We start from the raw sequence: 18,787 nt of genomic DNA, 5'->3' as shown, positions 1-18,787 counted from the left end.
ATAGACCCACCTGGCAAGGGTAGGGGAGGACACAGGAAGATGGGGCTTTCGGAAAGAGATAAGGAGTTGGGAACAAGAGGGCGCTCTGAGATCAGCTGTTTTCTGTGCGTACACCTTCAAACACTGTCCTACACATAACTGGGGGTGAGCAGGAAAATAAGGATAAAAAACAGAGTCTAAATTAGTCTTGGTTCGTCTGCGAATCTGGAACAACGCACTTGTAGGGGAAAATTGACGAGAAGAAACATCTAAAGCTCTAACATCAGAAACTCTTTTGATGGATATTAAGCATAATAACATAGTAAGCTTAGCAGATAACATTTTGAGAGATAAGGCAGAGTTTTCGGGCCAGTCCGTAAACAGTTTAAGCACCACAGAAACATCCCATAAAAAGGTATACTTAGCCAATGGAGGTTTGGAGCAGCGAACACCTTTGAGGAGGTGACAGATCAAAGGATGAGCGCTAACTGGTTTGCCATCGATCTGGGCGTGGTTGAGCAAAATGGCTGAACGATAGAGGTTGACAGTACAATAAGCCTTGCCGGCACTGGCTTCAGAAGCCAAAAAATTAACGATAAAATTCAAAGGGGCTGAAAGGGGATCGATATTCCTTTCCAAACACCAGCTTGCCCAAAGAGACCAGGCGGATTTGTATGCCTTGGAAGTTCCAGGAGCCCAGGCTTGGCTGATAAAGAGAGCAGCCTCTTGTGAAATGAGGAGGTTAGAAGGGGAAGGCCGGAAACTTTCCAGGGCGACAGAGTCAAGGAGTTGTCCAGGATGAGATTGTGGCGATCGCCTTGGGGATTGAGAAGAAGATCCTCGAAAGATGGGAGAAGAACTGGAGAGTCTATCGCCATCTCTAGAAGAGAGGTGAACCAGATCTGAGCTTGCCAAAAGGGAGCAACCAACAATAGTGAGGTGGACTGTCGTCGAACCTGAGAAAGTACCCTGCTGATCATGAGGAAAGGGGGAAAGGCATAGTTGAGGTGACGAGACCAATCCTGAAGGAAGGCATCCGTTGCCAGGGCCAAAGGGTCCGGCCGCCAACTGAAGAACCGGGGCAATTGAGAGTTGAGCCGGGAAGCAAATAGATCGATAGAAAAGGGACCCCATTTGTGAGAAAGAGAAAGGAAAACGGAGGGACAAAGCTTCCAATCGCTGGAGTCTCGGAGGAACCTTGAGTGCCAATCCACTACTGAGTTGAGGTCTCCTGGGAGGTACTCTGCTGTTTGGGAAAGTTGATGAGCTAGACAGTACTCCCACAGGCTTTTCGCTAAATCCGCTAGGGGTTTGGATTTGGTCCCACCAAGATGATTGATATACCGGACCGCAGAAACATTGTCCATACGCAGGAGGATGGAACAACGGATTCTGTCTTTTGACAGGCTTTGAATCGCAAAGGAACCTGCAAGCATCTCTAAACAGTTGATGTGCAATTTGGACTCCTCTGAAGACCATGTACCTCCAGTCAAGATCGGACCACATCGGGCGCCCCAACCTGATAGACTGGCATCGGATTCTAACACAAGATCTGGGGCCGAAGCGAAGATAGTGCGCGGGTTCCACGCATCTAAATGGTCTATCCACCATTGAAGTTCGTTGCGGGATTCGAGATCTAGGGCGACGAGATCTGCGTAGGCAAGACCTTGGCGAAGATGTCTGATTTTTAGTCTTTGGAGAGCACGATAGTGGAGAGGACCTGGGAAGATGGCTTGAATGGAAGAGGAGAGAAGACCAACGATCCTGGCCAGGGACCTGAGAGACAGAAGAGAGGACTGAAGGACGGAAGCAGTCTCCGCTTTGATTCTGGAAACCTTGGAAAGAGGAAGGCGGAGAGACGCAGCTACTGAGTCCACTAGGAAACCCAAGAACTCCGTGTTCTGAGATGGAGTCAGAGCCGACTTCTCGACATTGATGAGAAAGCCCAGGTCTAGGAGAAGAGACCGAGTCGTCTGTAAATCTGACAGCAGACACTGTCTGTCTGAGTTCAAGATCAGAATGTCGTCTAAGTAGATGATGAATCAAAACAACTAGAGAGTATTGCAATCTATAAAATACTTAATTTTGATAGGAGAAACGGTGTGATTAATCACCTACACCCCTAGGTGCCACATGCAAATCTAAACCAGTGTGTCAACAGAAAGGTAGTGAGTAACCCAGAAGGGAAAAATGGGGACCCTCATGCACCCACACTAGGTAGGTCGCCGTTTGTCTTCATCGGGTACCCATCGTTAGTATATGTAAAATTACTACAGAAAGTGCAAATTTAAAATGAGAATTGATCACTCCCTCAACCAACAATTTTAATGGAGAGGTGATTCGAACTCAATTAAAACCAATGTGCTTAAACGGACAGTGCAGAGTTTAGTAAATTTGAAACCCCGTGTCTTAAAAAACGGTCGACATGTTTCAGCTTTTATGGTCTATTTCGACCCAGCATTCCTCAGGACCAACAAAAGAAAGACAAAGAAACTCACCCAGCGAGGCAGTACACCCCCTAAAGTGCCCACTCACGTTGGGTGGATGTTCAAAAAACAAGTTTTTACCAACTTATGTCCGTTGTTTTGTTCTTCGAGCCGTGGTTGTGCCAGAATTAGGTGGAAGTGCGGGGTGTCATCAGCAATCTAACGCTGACGTGAAGAAGTCCTCCACCACGGACTCATGGGGTTTTTCCTGTAGGATTAACAATATCCTATTGAGAAAATCTGTCTTTCACTAAACGTAGGATAAGACTGGAATACGAAAAGAATTCCATAATCCTTAGAAAACAGAGGTAACGCATTTGAGTCTTTTTACCTAAACAACGGACATAAGTTGGTAAAAACGCGTTTTTTGAACATCCACCCAACGTGAGTGGGCAGTTTTAGGGGATGTACTGCCTCGCTGGGTGAGTTTCTTTGTCTTTCTTTTGTTGGTCCTGAGGAATGCTGGGTCGAAATAGACCATAAAAGCTGAAACATGTCGACCGTTTTCTAGGACACGGGGTTTCAAATTTACTAAACTCTGCACTGTCCGTTTAAGCACATTGGTTTTAATTGAGTTCGAATCACCTCTCCATTAAAATTGTTGGTTGAGGGAGTGATCAATTCTCATTTTAAATTTGCACTTTCTGTAGTAATTTTACATATACTAACGATGGGTACCCGATGAAGACAAACGGCGACCTACCTAGTGTGGGTGCCTGAGGGTCCCCATTTTTCCCTTCTGGGTTACTCACTACCTTTCTGTTGACACACTGGTTTAGATTTGCATGTGGCACCTAGGGGTGTAGGTGATTAATCACACCGTTTCTCCTATCAAAATTAAGTATTTTATAGATTGCAATACTCTCTAGTTGTTTCGATTGATTATTTAAGGGGTGTGAGAGTATTTCACTTCGCCCTTTCTCTTCTGTTGTTTAGATAAGTAGATGATGAGTCTGATCCCGAGAGAGCGAAGAAAGGCGATCACTGGCCTCAATAGTTTTGTGAAGCACCATGGAGCCAAAGATAGAGCAATGGGAAGAGAGGTGAAACAGTAGGTCACTCCTGACCAATGAAATTGCAGAAACTTCCAATGGGACTGGTGAATAGGAACAGTAAGATAGTCGTCCTGCAGGTCCAAACGAACCATCCAATCCGCGGAGCGAAGAGTGTCCCGTTGATGAAGAATCGTCTCCATTTTGAAATGACGGTACACCACAAACTGGTTGAACCACTTCAAGTTGATTACTGGACGTAGTTTCTTGTTTTTCTTTTGTACCAGAAAAATGGAGCTTAGAAAGCCTGAGGAGTCGAAGGGGAAAATGCGGATGGCTTGTTTCAGAAGTAAAGAGTTGACCTCGTTTGAGATTAGATCGGCCATAAGGGAGGAGAAGACGAGAGGAGGAGGGAAAGAGTTCTGGACAGGCGGAGAAGAGAGTTCTATAAGATAGCCCTGAACAGTGTTTAAGACCCAAGGATCTGAAGTTATAGTGTGCCATTTTGCCAGAAAGAGTTTAAGGCGACCCCCTACAGGAGGGGAAAAAGAAGGGCTTACCTTGCTGGTTGGAGTTGGAGTTGCGATAGCCTTTTTGTCCTCTGCCACGGAAGCCACGGCCTCGCTGTGGGTAGAATTGTGGCTTGTAATCCTGGTTGTTACCGTAGGAACCTCTGGAGCCTTGGTTATAAGGACAGCCGGAAGAGCGGCCCCTGCCTCGTCCGGCCCGTCCAAAAACACGAGGAGTAAAGACCTTCTTGATGGACTGTTGGGCTTTGTCCAAAGAGGCAAAGGTAGAAATTAACCTGCTGAGGTCACGAACCAGGTTGTCACCAAAAAGAAGACCGTTGGCTTTGGAGCCGGGATCCATAGGGGCAAGATTGGCGAGTTTTGGATCCAACTTAGTCAAGAGGCCTTTACGACGCTCATGAGTAATGGCCGAATTAGCGTTACCTAGAAGGCAAAAGGCCCTTTGCGCCCACAACGATATGTCGTCAGCAGATAGGTCGGAACCTTCCAAGCGGGCGGACTCCGCCATGTCAAAGATCCGGGCCAGAGGACCCACAATATCCAAGAGTTTGTCCTGGCACGTGGACCATGCCTTATCTACCCCTTTACGGGGGTCCTTGCCAAATTTGGAGAAGAACGTGAGAAGGGGATGATCTATGGAGGGAACCAAGGTGATTTTATCAGGAAGGGCTGGTTTAGGACATTCAGATTTGAGTCTGGACCGAACCTCGGTCTCCAGGGGAAGGCGCAGGCGCGCCAAGATATATTCCCCAACGTGGTGAGAGGGGAGCCATTCAGTGGAATTGGGGTGGTGAATGGAGGAGGGATCAAACATGGGGAGGCCCTCAGAGTCGAAAACAGGTTCAAAAGTGAAGGAATCAGACTTGGCAAGTTTGGAAGGAGTGGAGGGGGGTCAACAACATCGAAAAGGTCAAACAAATCATCAGCGTCAGCCATATCATCATCCGTGTCCAAGACGGTGGACCAAACCAATTTTTTAATTGGTGACTCTGCGCGCTTTGACTTTTGTTTCTCTTGCCCTCAGAGCCAACAAACCCCTCCTTGCCAGGAGGCCTGGGAGGCACTGAGTCCTCAGTCATAAGCGAGGGAGACTCGCTGGTCAAAAATGACGCTTTCTTAGGAGCACGAACTGAAGCAGAGTTGTCCACCTTGCGTTTTCTGCTATCCTCCGCAGATTGGGCCAGAGCATTGGACATCATACTGAGCATGGTATTTTCCATAGTTTTTGACATGCGTCTCATAGACAGTTCAACCGCATGCTCCACAGAATTGTTAATAAATGTATTCAAATCTTGTTTAAAAGATTCACCGTCCTCTTTGGAAGGGACCTCTTCAGAGGAACTGTCACGTTCCATAGCCACAGAGAAAAACAAGGTAGGCAGGGGTTAAAATGAACAAGGAGCACTGGGGGCATGTAGGGGGGCGTGGACGGGGGCGGGTCGAGCACCAAAGGAAGAGCCAGGAAGCAAGAAGGCAGGCTGCAGACACGGGCTCCGAAGAGGACGAGCGCGGAAGCCTTAGAGAAAGGTGGGAAAGAGGCGCAAAACGCGCGCGAGCAACAGCGCCGGGTGAAACCACCAGCCCGGGCGAGGGGGGGAGGGGGGCTGCGAAATACGTAGCAAGAGCAACAAAGGAGCGCGTGAAGCGCTAGACACAAGGCGAAGCAGCGCAGCACCAAATACAACAGGCAGTAAGCACAGTAAAATTATTATTAAGTACAACGCAGTTATAAAAAAAAACTGGGAGCAAAGATAAGAGACACTTATCTGACTGCGAGCAGAAAGAAAAGAGGAAGCTGCGCAGTCAGTTTGGTCTCTTATCTATGTTCCTAATGCTGATTGGTTACTGAGTTATCGTTTTTTCCCGTTCCCATGGCCCAGTTGTCGCCTGGCCCTCTGGGAACTGTGGTTTCACTTATCTTGGCTGCTGTAATAAATTTGCAAGATAAGAAATGCATAATAGGAGCCTCCGGTCTTGCCATAAAATTCAAATTTCAAGAATTACCATTGAGGCACAAATGAAAATTTGTAAACTACTTGCTGAGAGCATTGGTGATTCTGCTTTGGGTCCTTTTTGGGGTTTGCCGACATGACTCTACCGCCTTGCTTGTAAAATCTCTTCTAACAAAAAAAAGAATCGTAGAGCCTGCCCATTCCTTACCTTTTCTTACCCTTGGTTGGCTCCCACGTCACTCTTGTTTCCTTTCTTCCTGTTGGTCAGCGCTTGTTCTTGCTTCCAGCTTCCTGCTCGGCTTCATGTCCTAGTGCTTGCTGTTGAGCTTGGCCCAAGTACTGCTTCCAGTGGCCTGTGTACTTCCACTTGCCGAGCACTTGTAAAATACTTTATTTTATTTTTTACTTTCCAGGGTCTGCATTCTTTTTGTTGCTTGCTCTTCCCTACCATCACCTCACTTATGTCACTGCATGCCCCTTCCCCATTCATTGCTGGACTGTCTCTCCCACCACCTCGCTCCTGTCACTGCATGCCCCTTCCCCACCCCGTCACTAGTTGCCTCCCACCTGCCTCCATCATAGCTTGTTTTATATCTCGCGAAGTAGACTCAAAAGATGTGGAGTGCTTAACACGAGCGTCAGTTACATTACACAAGGGCACATTAATTTTTAGAGGGATATTAAGTGATTTTCCCAGAATCACATGATTTTGAGCTGGCGCTGAGACTTGAACCTGGTTCTCTAGCTTCACAGTCAGTAGCTATGGCTGTAACCCTACAGACTTTCCATGCTCAGTGTTCCAGCTAGCTACATTTTGACATGATGTTATCTTCATTGGGCATTTGTTCAAGAACATAAACTGCATATTAAGCACAGGGAAAGTAACAAATTTACCTTGTTTGTACTTGTGAATTTTTTGTTTTTACTTTCCAGCTTCTGCATTCTGTTTGTTGCTTGCCCGTCCCTCCCACCACCTCGCTCCTGTCTCTGCATGCCCCTTCCCCACCCCACACACCTTGTTTTATATAGCTCAAAGTCAACCAGAACGACTTGGAGTGCTGTACATGAGCACCAGTTACATTACACAAGGACACATTAATGTTTACAGGCACAGGGGGATGAAATGATTTGCCCAGAATCACAGGTTGTTGAGCCAGTACTAAGACTTGAACCTGGTTTCCCAGCTCCAAAGTCAGTGGCTCTGGCTGTAACACCACAGCATTTCCATGCTCAGTGTTCCAACTAGCTACACTGTGACACACTGGTACCTGTAATGGGCATTTGTTCAAGAACATAAACTACATATGTATTATATGGAAAATAATAATTTAAAAAGAAAGAGCTGTGACGCATTTTCAGGCCACATCATATTTTTTTTTTAACTTTAAGCTATGTAGCACAGCGGCTCGCACCGCTCTGCAAGCCAGTAGATATTGCATAGGCGAAACCTAGTGGCTTTGCCAATGCTTGTTACTGTTGAGAGTGATAATTGTTTAATTTCCTGCCAACATTGCTTTTGAGGTTTATTGGCATACTGTTGCTGAAATCTTTGTATCCTGCTGTTGGGCACTTTATGAGCTCATGTGTTAAAAGCAAGTCAACTTTTTTGTCCAGGCGTACGAGGAAACATGCTGCACATATTCAAATAAGACGTGTTGAAGTGACTTGTAACTTGCAATAATTTGTCCTTTGGCAACAGGCATAATAATTGATGAGCACAGAAAAACTGACTATCAGTGGTGTGTGAGAGGGGAATAGATGTCTTATTAAATATTTAGCTATTGTTCAATAGCAGAAATCATTTGATAAAAATCGTATTGATACTGGCCTGTTAATAACTCCTCCATCCTGTAATGTTTGGTATAACAGTAAACAGTGAAGAAATATTATTAAGCAATAATAATAATATAGCACATCAATTCCATTTATCTATGTGTTTGCTCCCGCTTTTTACAATAGACTGAAGATCACAGCCTAGTTAAATAAATGACTCACCATTGGGAGCGAATTATAACATTTACGTTTAATATGTAGGCTTGATTTCAAGTAGAACCTCAGTCAGCTGTGGACTAGGAATTCACAAATCTTTTACTGAGGTTAATTTAAAGGCATTCCAGTGCTTCTAGTCTTGTTGAAGGCATATGTCAATGAAATAAAAGAGTTAGTTACATTTATAGGAGTTATTTATTGGTGCATGTATACCAAGGCATCATGACACTATAGTGAGTACGCAGAGAATGTATACACAAACTCAGATTGATTACTGAATACATCGGAAGAGTCTGGCTTTGAGCTGTGTCTAGAAGGGCATAATATGGCAATTCTATCTCTGCTCAAGCGGAAATGAGTTCCATGGTTTAGTGGTAGCTGCACAAAAGCCTTTGGGCTTAAACTGATTTTTTCTTGACTTGGAAAAAATTACACTGCCATTGTTGAGATGTCAGATAATGCTGGTGGTGAGGAACTTTGATTTTCTTTTAGCTAAAGAAAGAGGACAAGTGAAATAAATTGACTCATGGTCCTAACAGAGATATTTACAAATATGTCTTTGTGGCATGAAGCCAGTGCAGGCCAGACAAAGCAGACTTGGGGCCCGATGTAGGTGACCATTACCGGTCGGAACGGCCGAATTCGTCCGTTACCGACCGGTAAATGGGTCACTGAGATGTAGTGGACCTTTTTTACAGAATCAGTAAATTTACCGATTCTGTAAAATACCGAATCGGTAATTTTACCGATTCGGTAAATCTCACATGTAGGTGGCACTGCAAACAGTGCCACAGGCCTTTAGGAGTCGGTATTTTACCACCCAATCCAATTGGGTGGTGAAATACCGAATCCAGGTGTGCATGCACATATGTGCATGCACACCTGTGCCATGTGACACACAGACATGCCCTTAGGGCATGTATGTGTGCCACATGCACACATGCCTGTAATTGGGGTGCCAGAGGGTGTCAAAGTGACACCCCCTGCACCCTTGCAAAATTCGGTATTTACCGATGTGGTAAATACCGATTCGATAATGCCCATTGATTCCTATGGGCTTCAATGCCCATAGGAATCAATAGGCATTACCGATTCGGTATTTACCGAATCAGTAAATACCGATTCCTCGGTAATTAATTACCTACACCTGCCCTCCTCTTTTTTACCACTTCTTAAATACCGATTCGGTATGAATCGGTATTTAAGAAGTGGTAAAAAAGATTTACCTACATCGGGCCCTTAAGGCCTAGATGTAGGTAATTTCATTTTACCACTTCTTAAATACCGAATTTTACCGATTCGGTATTTAAGAAGTGGTAAAATAGAGGGGGGGGGGATGTAGGTATTACAGAATCGGTAAATACCGAATCGTTAAGATTCGGCATTTACCGATTCTGTAAATTCCGATTCGGTAATGCCCATTGATTCCTATGGGCATTGAAGCCCAGGGGAATCAATGGGCATTACCGAATCGGTATTTACCGATTCGGTAAATACCGATTCCAACAAGGGTGCATGGGGTGTCACTTTGACACCCTCTAGCACCCCAAATACAGGCATGTGTGCCATGTGGCACACAGACATGCCCTAAGGGCATTCCAGGTTTCCCTTCCTGCACAAAAGCAATCACCCCTGCAATGCAGGCACCCTTGCAACATGATGCGTGGGTGCCTGTGCTGGTGCATGGCATCCAATTGTGCAACTATGCAGAGGAAAGCACCCGGATGCGTTGTATTATTGTTAATACAATTCATCACTCTGCTTTTAAAATAATGTAGCTCGGCGTAGCAAAATGGCTTGTGACGTTGTGCTGCGTCATTTTGTAGTAAATGAGGCCCATAGTTTTGCTTTCTTTCAACATAAGTTGGTGGTAATACATAAAGAAAGATCAAAGGAGAGTTGTGAAGACACACACAACATCAGCAGCACTAAAGATTTATGAGGAGACAACGAGTTGACATTTGCCTATGTTGAAGAAAAATGAATGTGGAATTCAGACTATAGCTCTCATTCTGAGTGGCTTCATAATACTGATTTGGGTAGGGACAATAATTTCCAAACACCTCAATATCATAACGAATGAGGTATTTGTTTATGCGGAATTACCACATGATGATCTATTGAAGGTGTTTCTGGTGACAAATATGTCCTGTTAGAACTGGAGAGAATAGTCCCCAGAGTTCAGCATGGAATTTGAGAATAAAATGCAGAAGCACTGATCTGTGATGTTACTTTAGACTCCAAAGGGGATATCTTGGAATAAAACTAAAATTCCACATTCTGAAATTACCATTACTTAGGGTATTGGTAATAAGGGGTGCACAATTACCATATTGGCATTTTGACCATGCTAGTGAGCTATACATATGACAGAGGAAAGCAAGTGGGAAATAAGGGAAAGAGTCTGTTAACAGTACCCCTAAGGGAATCAACAACAAATGCATAAGATGAGAAGAAGTTTCGAAGAAGGAGACACCCCAAAAGATAGAAATTGCATAAATGAACAAATGCTTCTTTGAGTATACCTCAAAGGTCGTGATTTGATCAATACTATCGAGGACATGCCTTTTGATATCATATAGGACTTTATGGTATCTATGGGCATTGAATCTCTGTATACCATTATTCCCCTGACTACAGGCAGTGAAGTTATGACTGTGATCCTGAACACTAGAACAGCACCTGATTTTATGCCAACTAAATTTAAGATCTCTCTGCTTGCTCTAGCATTAAAAAAAGTTTGAGTGGACTTCAATTGTGACTTCTTTCACCCTGAACTTTGCAATTTTGTATTGATTTATTCTACAATGCTGAAGCTCCTTAATGCATGATATCCATGTATGTCAATGATTTATCGATGATATTTTTTATATCCTAAAAGAGGATTATTAAAACCTATATGAAATTCCTACTTGGGCCAACACAAAGGTCTACATTATGATGGAAGTCAGACGAGTGTCCGACCGCCATTGTTTTGGGCACGGGGCAGTCCGACAAGGAGTCAGCAGTCCCGACAGCCCAATTCAGATACGACTGGCATGCAGGTGGTCATAAACTTGCCTGTTTCTATTGTGGCTTGTTCTGCGGCTCAGAGAAGGGCAACAGCACAAACCGCTATAGAGAAAGGGATGTTTTCAAACATCCATACACCGTGTGCCATGCACCATGTGGTGCCTGGCACACGGTGCATGGAGGTTTGTGAGGGGCACCGCATGTGTCCACCAGGCCCTATAGCAAAGGCCGACAGGGGAGGAGGGACCTGTTAGGTGCCCGCAAATTCCCTTTACATTTGCCTTTACATCGCAGTCAGACCGCCATGTAAAGGCATATGGAAAAGGAACATCCTAATCCCTACAGCAGTGCCTCTGCAGGCATCGCCCCATTGTAGGGAATAGGATTCCTACAGCCACCCCGACGGGCTCCTTGAGCCTGTCAGAGGTGGCGGTCTTTCCCCCCACCCGATGCGCTCTGACCACCGTTATCCTAGTCTGGCGGTCGGCATGCAGCCTCAGATGTCTGACAGACTGCAAACCGCCGACATTATAATTAGACCCAAAGTCACCAGATTTACAAATTACATCCAAATACAGCAGAAGTTCGGTTCCCTACTTGGACCTGACAGTTGTATGCATTGAGGGTCATCTAGGAACAGTACTGTTAGGCAAGCCAACAGAGCACAATACCCTAATGCAATATTACAGTTAGCATCCTAAGTCACTCAAGGATGGCTTACTATATAACCATTTAATATGCATCCATAGGAACTGCAAATGGAAGCATGCCTACTTTAAGGAAGTCGAAATATTGAGTCAAAAAGTAGTTGAATGCAGTTATCCACGTAAAAGGGTCAGTGTTAGATCTGGGGGTCTCTAGTTGGCAATGGTATTCACCTTTGTCCAAATAGGGACCCTTACTTCTAAGTTAGGATAAGGGGATTACACTCCTAGATAACCCATGCTCGCCCCCATGGTAGCTTTGCATGAGCAGACAGGCTTATCTCAGAGGCAGTGTGTTAAGCATTTGTGAATATACAGAGTAATACAGTGAAAACACTACAGATGGACACCACACAGGTTTTCTAAAAATAAGTATTCTTTATATAGACTTCACACAAACGACAAAAATCCACAATACTGTACTTAAGATTGACTTAAAGATGGTAAAAGTTGCTTAGTTCAAGTTGATGATAAATGCGACACAGTTCTCACAAAAGTACCTGGATGCGTAACGCAAAATAAACAAGAGGCTCGCAAAGGGAGATGCGTCGGTTCCGTCCTCCGGGGGAGATGATGCGTCGCACCTCAATGCTTGTGCAGATCCCTACTGATGCGGGAGTGATGCGTAGGTTTTCGGCCTGCGGCCCGGTTGCAATGCGCAAGATGGCGCCTCGATGCGATGTGACAATCCTGGTGCGATGCGAGAAGATGTAGCCCTTGATGCGGCGATGCGACGATGATGCGTAGGTGCCATGGCAGCCTTGCAAAGACTCTGTACTTTGGAGCCACGACAGGCCCTGCGACACGCTCCTCCGGCGATGCGATGGCGACCCTCTCGATGGCATCACGCTTCTCCGGTGATGCGACAGCAGGCAGCTTCGACGAAGACACGCTTCCTGGGAGATGCGGCGGTGGCACGCTTCTCCAGCGATGCGACGGTTTCAGCTGCGGAGGCGTCACGCTTCTTCTTGTTCGTGCTTCCAGCACCCAGCAACACGCAGGCTTCGGCAGTTAGAATTCTCAGCAAGGAAATTCAGAGGGGAGCTGGAGATGAAGGCCAACCCAGCAAACAGCACACGGGCAGAGGGGCAGTCCAAACTCCTGCAGCTTCTTGGTTCTTCTCCTTGGCAAAAGGTTTGTTTTGTTCCCAGAAGTGATTTAAAGTTCTTGAATCTGGGTCCCAATATTTATACTGTTTTCCCTTTGTTCTCTGAAGGCAGAGGGGCCTTTGTCCAGTCCAAACCATTTCTGGAGCACTCTGTTTACAACTCCTTCTTTCCTTTCACAGTGCAGGGCAGAAACATCAGACGCCCCACAGGAGGTGGAGCCAGCATTGTGGAGCGAAAGCACAGTCCTGGAGCACTTTGTTGACATGATTCCTTCTCTTCTTTCACAGTGCAGGGCAGAGACATCAGCCGCACCCCAGCGGGTGGAGCCAGCATTGTGGAGGGAAGGCCCAGCCTTATTCAGGCCCCAGGTGCAACTCCTCCCTTCCATCTAGATGCAAATCTCCATATTCACCACTGGGCTGACTCATTATGCCTCCTGGAATCCCCCATCCCTGTCACTCAAACTCCAGACAAGGAATACACAACCTAGCAGAGGCAGACCAGGATAGTTTAACAAGAAAATACCTACTTTCTAAAAGTGGTATTTTCAAACACAGAATATTAAAACCAACTTACTAAAAGATGTATTTTATCATTCTGAGTTCAGGCATACTAAATTCGAATTTCTACCATGTTCCCTGAGTCAGTTAGGATTATAAGATGTAATAATCTAACTGCCCATTCTGGCCTATGGAGAACAGGTAGCCTTGCAGTAGTGAAAACCTAAAATAGCTGTAATTCACTATTAGGACATGCTACACACACCAGAGCATGTCCTACCTTATACTTACAATGCACCCTGCCCATGGGCCTTACTTAGGGGTGTCTGATATGAAGAAAAGGGAAGGTTTAGGGACTGGCAAGTGGGTGCATTTGCCAAGTCGACATGGCAGTCACAGACTGCACACAGGCCTTCCAATGGAAGGCCTGAAACACACTTCACAAGCTGCTTCTGTGGGTGGCACAACCAGTGCTGCAAGCCCACCAGCAGCATTTGATTTATAAGCCCTGTGCACACATTGTGCACTGTACTAGGGTCTAACAAGTAAATCAAATAACCCAATCATGGAGTCACTAATCAGTACATCAATTTAGCATAGGGAGCACGCACTTGCACTGTGGCACTGAATAGCAGTGGCACAGTGCCCAAAGCATATAACCAGCAAAACATATCAAAAACAGAGGAGGCAATCAGTAAAAATGGAAGGGAGACTTACGCCAATGATGCCAGGTCTAACAGTCAGAAGGGCCATAGAAAGGGCATGGTATTTCCCTGGTGAGGAGCTACTAATCACAGAAACAAAAAGGAAATGAACAGGATAGTGTGTGACTCCTTATTGTACTCAAAGTAATTCCGTTTTAAAAATGATTTGCAAGCATTGGTATTTGATATAATCTATTGGCATTCCTACAGGTCTATTTGATGTTCTCTATCATGAAAAGTAATAACTAAAAGGATCATCTCGTACACGCAAACATATACCAACCAAGACCAATGGACATCACCTCCCTTTGGGACCGCAATAAAGTAATATTCTACAGTTTTTGTATAGCGCATGCCTACCAATAGGCCTCCCAGCGCTTTCACAGTTACCGTAGAACAGCCCAGGTATGACACTATTGCTTAAATAGCCGGGTCTTTAAGGCTTTCAATCAAGCAATCACTCAGGGGTTTATAAAGCATGCTACTCACCCATGAGGGTCTCAAGGCCCTAGGGAGGGGGGAGCAGCTCCGGATCAGTCAAAGAGCCAAGTCCTGAGATCCTTCCTGAACGTGTGCAGGGTCGGTGGAGCGTCTGATGTTCACAGGGAGGTTGTTCCAGGTCTTGGCCACAATGTAGGAGAAGGCTCTTCTGCCAGTTCTGTTTCTGCGCGTGCGGGGGATCTCTGCCGGGGCGTTTTTCGGTGGAGCGGAGGCTCCTCTTGGGTAAGTTGAAGGATACTCTCTTGTTGAGGTATTTGGGCCCGATGTTGTTGAGGGATTTGTAGGCGTGGGTGAGGAGTTTGAACGTGACCTGCTTCTCCACGGGGAGCCAGTGGAGGTCTTGTAGGTGTTGGGTCATGTGTTCCAGGAGCGGAGTCCCAAGGATCAGTCTGGCTGCGGTGTTCTGGATGGTTTGGAGTCTGTGTAGGAGGGTTCAGTTGATTCCGGCACATAGTGCGTTGCCGTAGTCGAGTCTGCTGGTTATAAGTGCGTGGGTGACGGTCCTTCTGCAGTTGTGGGAGATCCACTTGAAGATCTTGTGGAGGATGCGTAGGCAGTTGAAACTGGTGGAGGAGACGGTTTATCTGGCCGTTCATGGAGAGGGTGGAGTCGAGGATGATGCCGAGGTTTCGTGCATGGTCTTTAGGGGTGGGTGGGTTGCAGAGGGCGGAAGGCCACCTGGTGTTGTCCCAGGCAGAGGTGCAGGGTCCGAGGATGAGGACCTCGGTCTTCTCTGAATTGAGCTTCAGGCAGCTGTCTTTCATGCAGGCTGCCATGTTCTTCATTCCTTCCTGGAAACAGAGTCAGGCTTTGCAGAAACAAAGAGAGGAGCTTAAGACCTTTCCTCAGTAATCTTAGGATGTCATAGCAATTTACAGAGATTTTTTTAGCCTGCTGCTCCATCGTAAGCTTGGGGTCTAGCCATACCCCCAGGCTCTTTATTGGGCCTGTGGGGGTTGGCAGCTTACTTTGACACTCTAGAATGGGCCTCTGGAGACTGCCCCGAGAATTGTTGTCCAGCACCATAACTACTGTCTTGTACTCGTTGTGTTTTCATTTACAGCTGGACATCCAACTGGCTACTGCCTGAAGGCACAAAGTCAGGGATAAATGGTTAGATGTCTCGTCAGGTAAGATAGATATGACCAGCTGGGTGCCATCAGTATAAGACACCAATGACAATCCAAACGATTGCAAGAGATTAGCAAGAGGGAGCATATACAGATTAAAGAGAGTGGGGCTTAGGTAAGAATCCTGAGGCATTTCAGAACTGAAGGGAAGACTGGTAGAATAATATGTTCCACATGTCGTGTTTTTTGGGATATCACCCAATGCATTTCAGGAAAATCACTTCTTCAGGGGTATATTGTGACATGTACTAATCTGTCTCTAAGTGAACCGCTTATCAAAATTGCCATTTGCATTTCACCATGTTCCTTTCTATTTCGCGGTAAAAACAGCAAAATGCTCCTGCTTATTCCATCGGCAAAAACAGCTGTTTTGAAGAAGGGATTTTCCCGAAATGCATTGGGTGATGTCCAATAAAGCGTGACATGTGGAAACATTCATCATTCCTGTGATTATTTTGAATAATACTGAATGGAAAAAAAATGAGTAAAATGAATTGAAGAAAACAAAGGATAAAGTGGATGAATTATAATGGAAAAAATTGCGGAATAAGTGGATTTGTTTTGAGATTGGCTGTGCAGTTTGATGGGGATCATAATGTGGTGCTCCAATGTTCTTACTATATTGCTGCGCAATTGGATGGACAATGGAGCAAGCGAGCACGTCTACAATGTTGAATTGAAAGAGTACGATTATTAAGGTATACAATGAAAATGGGAGTTCACAAAAGTGAAGGTGTGCAACTCACCACCTTGTATTTGTTATTGGGTGTACCTGATTTTACCATATTTACCAGCTCTGTAACAAGGTTCTCTGAGATGAGAGATGTCCGGCTTTCAGCTCAGGTAGAGATTTATGAAGAGAAACGTCCCTCGAGTGAGTCTTATCAGGGAAAGAGGAGTAGATGTCCAATATTTTACCCTGAAAGGAGTGTGCCAAATCATTACTATGCTCAACAGAAGCATTCACCCTTCAGCATGGTGTAGGTGGCACTGTGATGTATTTAAGAATTTTAAAAATGCCTTTGGGGGAGTTAGAGGAGTTAGTGAGTTTGGTGCAAAAGAAAGTCGTTTGAGCCTTTTTGATTTACATATGGTAAAGCCTAACAGACTTCCTAAAGTCCACTTTACTTGACTGATTAAAAGTCTTTTTCCATCTTCTCTCCAACTGTTTACATCCTTTTTTCAGAGACAATAAGTGAGCATTGAAACAGGGGGATTTATGTGTCCGATTTGCAACTGTTCTCCATCTACTTGGGAGAACTCTATCAATAGAATCAGTGATCAATCAATTAAAATGATAAGCTGCTACAGTGGCATCTTCTATAAAGACTGGTGATAAGGTTCCCAAGGCATATTGCAACTCTTCTGCATTAAGATTATGCCAGGTGCGATCTAATCGCCTGATTAAAGGGAAAGATGGAGTTGATAAGGGCATTAGGAACCTAAAAAAGATCGTAAAATGGTCCAAACAGAATAAGCTCGCAGCGGAAACCACACCCGGGGACTGACGCTCCGTTTATGTGAGAACTTAAAACCGACCAGAGACCTTTCCTGAGGCGTCGCTCGCATGCCGGTATTTATCCAGCCGTGACTGCCTTTAATTGCTTTACCTACTGCAGCCCGGATTACCGTGTTATAGATGTGACGGTTCTAAAAATACTATTCTGCCAAAAAAAGGAAAGGTGAAATAAAACAAAAAAAGGATAAAAAGAAAACAAATTCATTTTAGCCGGAGACCTTGCTGGTGCTAGCTAGTTACGCTCTGTAAAGTCCTTTCTCGTACTGATTACTAGGTTTTACCCTTTCAACCCTACTTACCTGACGAAATCGGTTGTTGTTGAATTAAAAGAACCACCTTGTGTACCAGACTGTTCTCTCGGTGACTGCTCTCATTGAGAGTGGCCATTTCTTTGAATTGTCGTAGTCCCTGCCTGTGTCCCACTGTATATATGCCCTGATGAAGGTGCGGCCATAGATCGGGCCGAGCACTGAAACGCGCGTTGGCGTGTTGATATTCGATCCTGCCACTACTATCAACATTCTTCCCAGCGATGCACTGAGTTGATGTTGCAGGACAATTCCAGTGTATTATTTTATGATGTGTACTTGATGTAAGAAGAAGGTATGAGTGTTTGTATGGGTGATGAAAGTGTAGAAGATTGATGTGAAAAGGATGGAAGAATGAATGGGATACCTGGGGCGCGTCACTGAATTTTATGTGATCTAACTATCGCAAATTTTGTATAAAAATATTTTTTGACTGAGAATCATATATGAAAATAAAATGATGTATTTTTGTATTTTGTGTTTGAACCCTCATTGAATGGCCCCTATTTGAAAGTGAGCTCAGAGTTTTGTTCATTGAAGAAAATGTTTGGACTCCGTATGAGCCTTTAACCCAAATACATAGGGCAGTACCACGTCTCTTGATTCTGTTTACCAAACAGAATAAGGGCAGAGGGGTCTGAAGCTGGAGAGTATCCATGTTACTGATCACCTAATCAATGGTATCGTCCTTCCCGTGTGTGGGACCATCCATCAGCTGTACTAGCTGTGATGAGGCCATATCCTGTAAAGGAGTTTTAGAGGCACTCTCTTTTGTGTCATTTGCATGTAGGTTAAAATCACTCAGTATGGTGAATTTGGCTTTATCTCTAGTTAGCTCTGCCACCACTTCTGGCACAGCGTTAAGGAATTAAGCATATGAGCCTGGGGGTCTATGAACAAAATTTCAGATAGGGAAAAGGTGGACAACAGTGTTAGTGAAAAGGACAAACTCTCACAATTTGCATTGTTGAGCCGTGCAACAATTCAGCGACTCCCTGTAGATAATTGCTAGCCCACCACAACTTTTGTCCTGCCTAATAGGTCATTTACGATATGGGTATTGTGTCATGTATTATTTTACCACCATTTGTAAGGAGTTCTTTAAATATGGCACCATAACACTCTTGCTTAGACAATATACTAATTCGATTTTAGTACCGCCATTTACAGTATCTGTTGTCCATGGGGATTAGTGTATATAGGTCAGACAACACTGAAGGTAAAAACAAGACTATCAACATGGAAGCAGAATCTTACCTGCTGAAGTCCAAAGTGTGGATTGAGCCTGTCTGTCTCCTAGGAGATTCTGAACAGGAGAAGCAGCTTCCAACTCCCTGGCCAGCAAACCTTGTCTGTGGTTGCTGGGACCCTA

General features: G+C 45.0%; 1 protein-coding gene across 1 annotated transcript in view; it reads right to left on the bottom strand.

The window, feature by feature from the left end:
• The window catches only part of LOC144784082 (uncharacterized), a 42,019-nt gene extending 37,218 nt beyond the window's left edge, over nucleotides 1-4,801 (bottom strand). Inside the window, exon 1 of the mRNA XM_078662771.1 lies at nucleotides 4,018-4,801. Within this exon, the coding sequence (XP_078518897.1) occupies nucleotides 4,018-4,801 (784 nt within the window). The remainder of the gene's footprint in view (nucleotides 1-4,017) is intronic.
• Nucleotides 4,802-18,787: the final 13,986 nt, after the last annotated feature.

Source organism: Lissotriton helveticus, chromosome 10 (genome assembly GCF_964261635.1).
Source record: "Lissotriton helveticus chromosome 10, aLisHel1.1, whole genome shotgun sequence".
NCBI lineage: Eukaryota > Metazoa > Chordata > Amphibia > Caudata > Salamandridae > Lissotriton > Lissotriton helveticus.
This window is presented reverse-complemented; position numbering and strand designations above follow the sequence as displayed.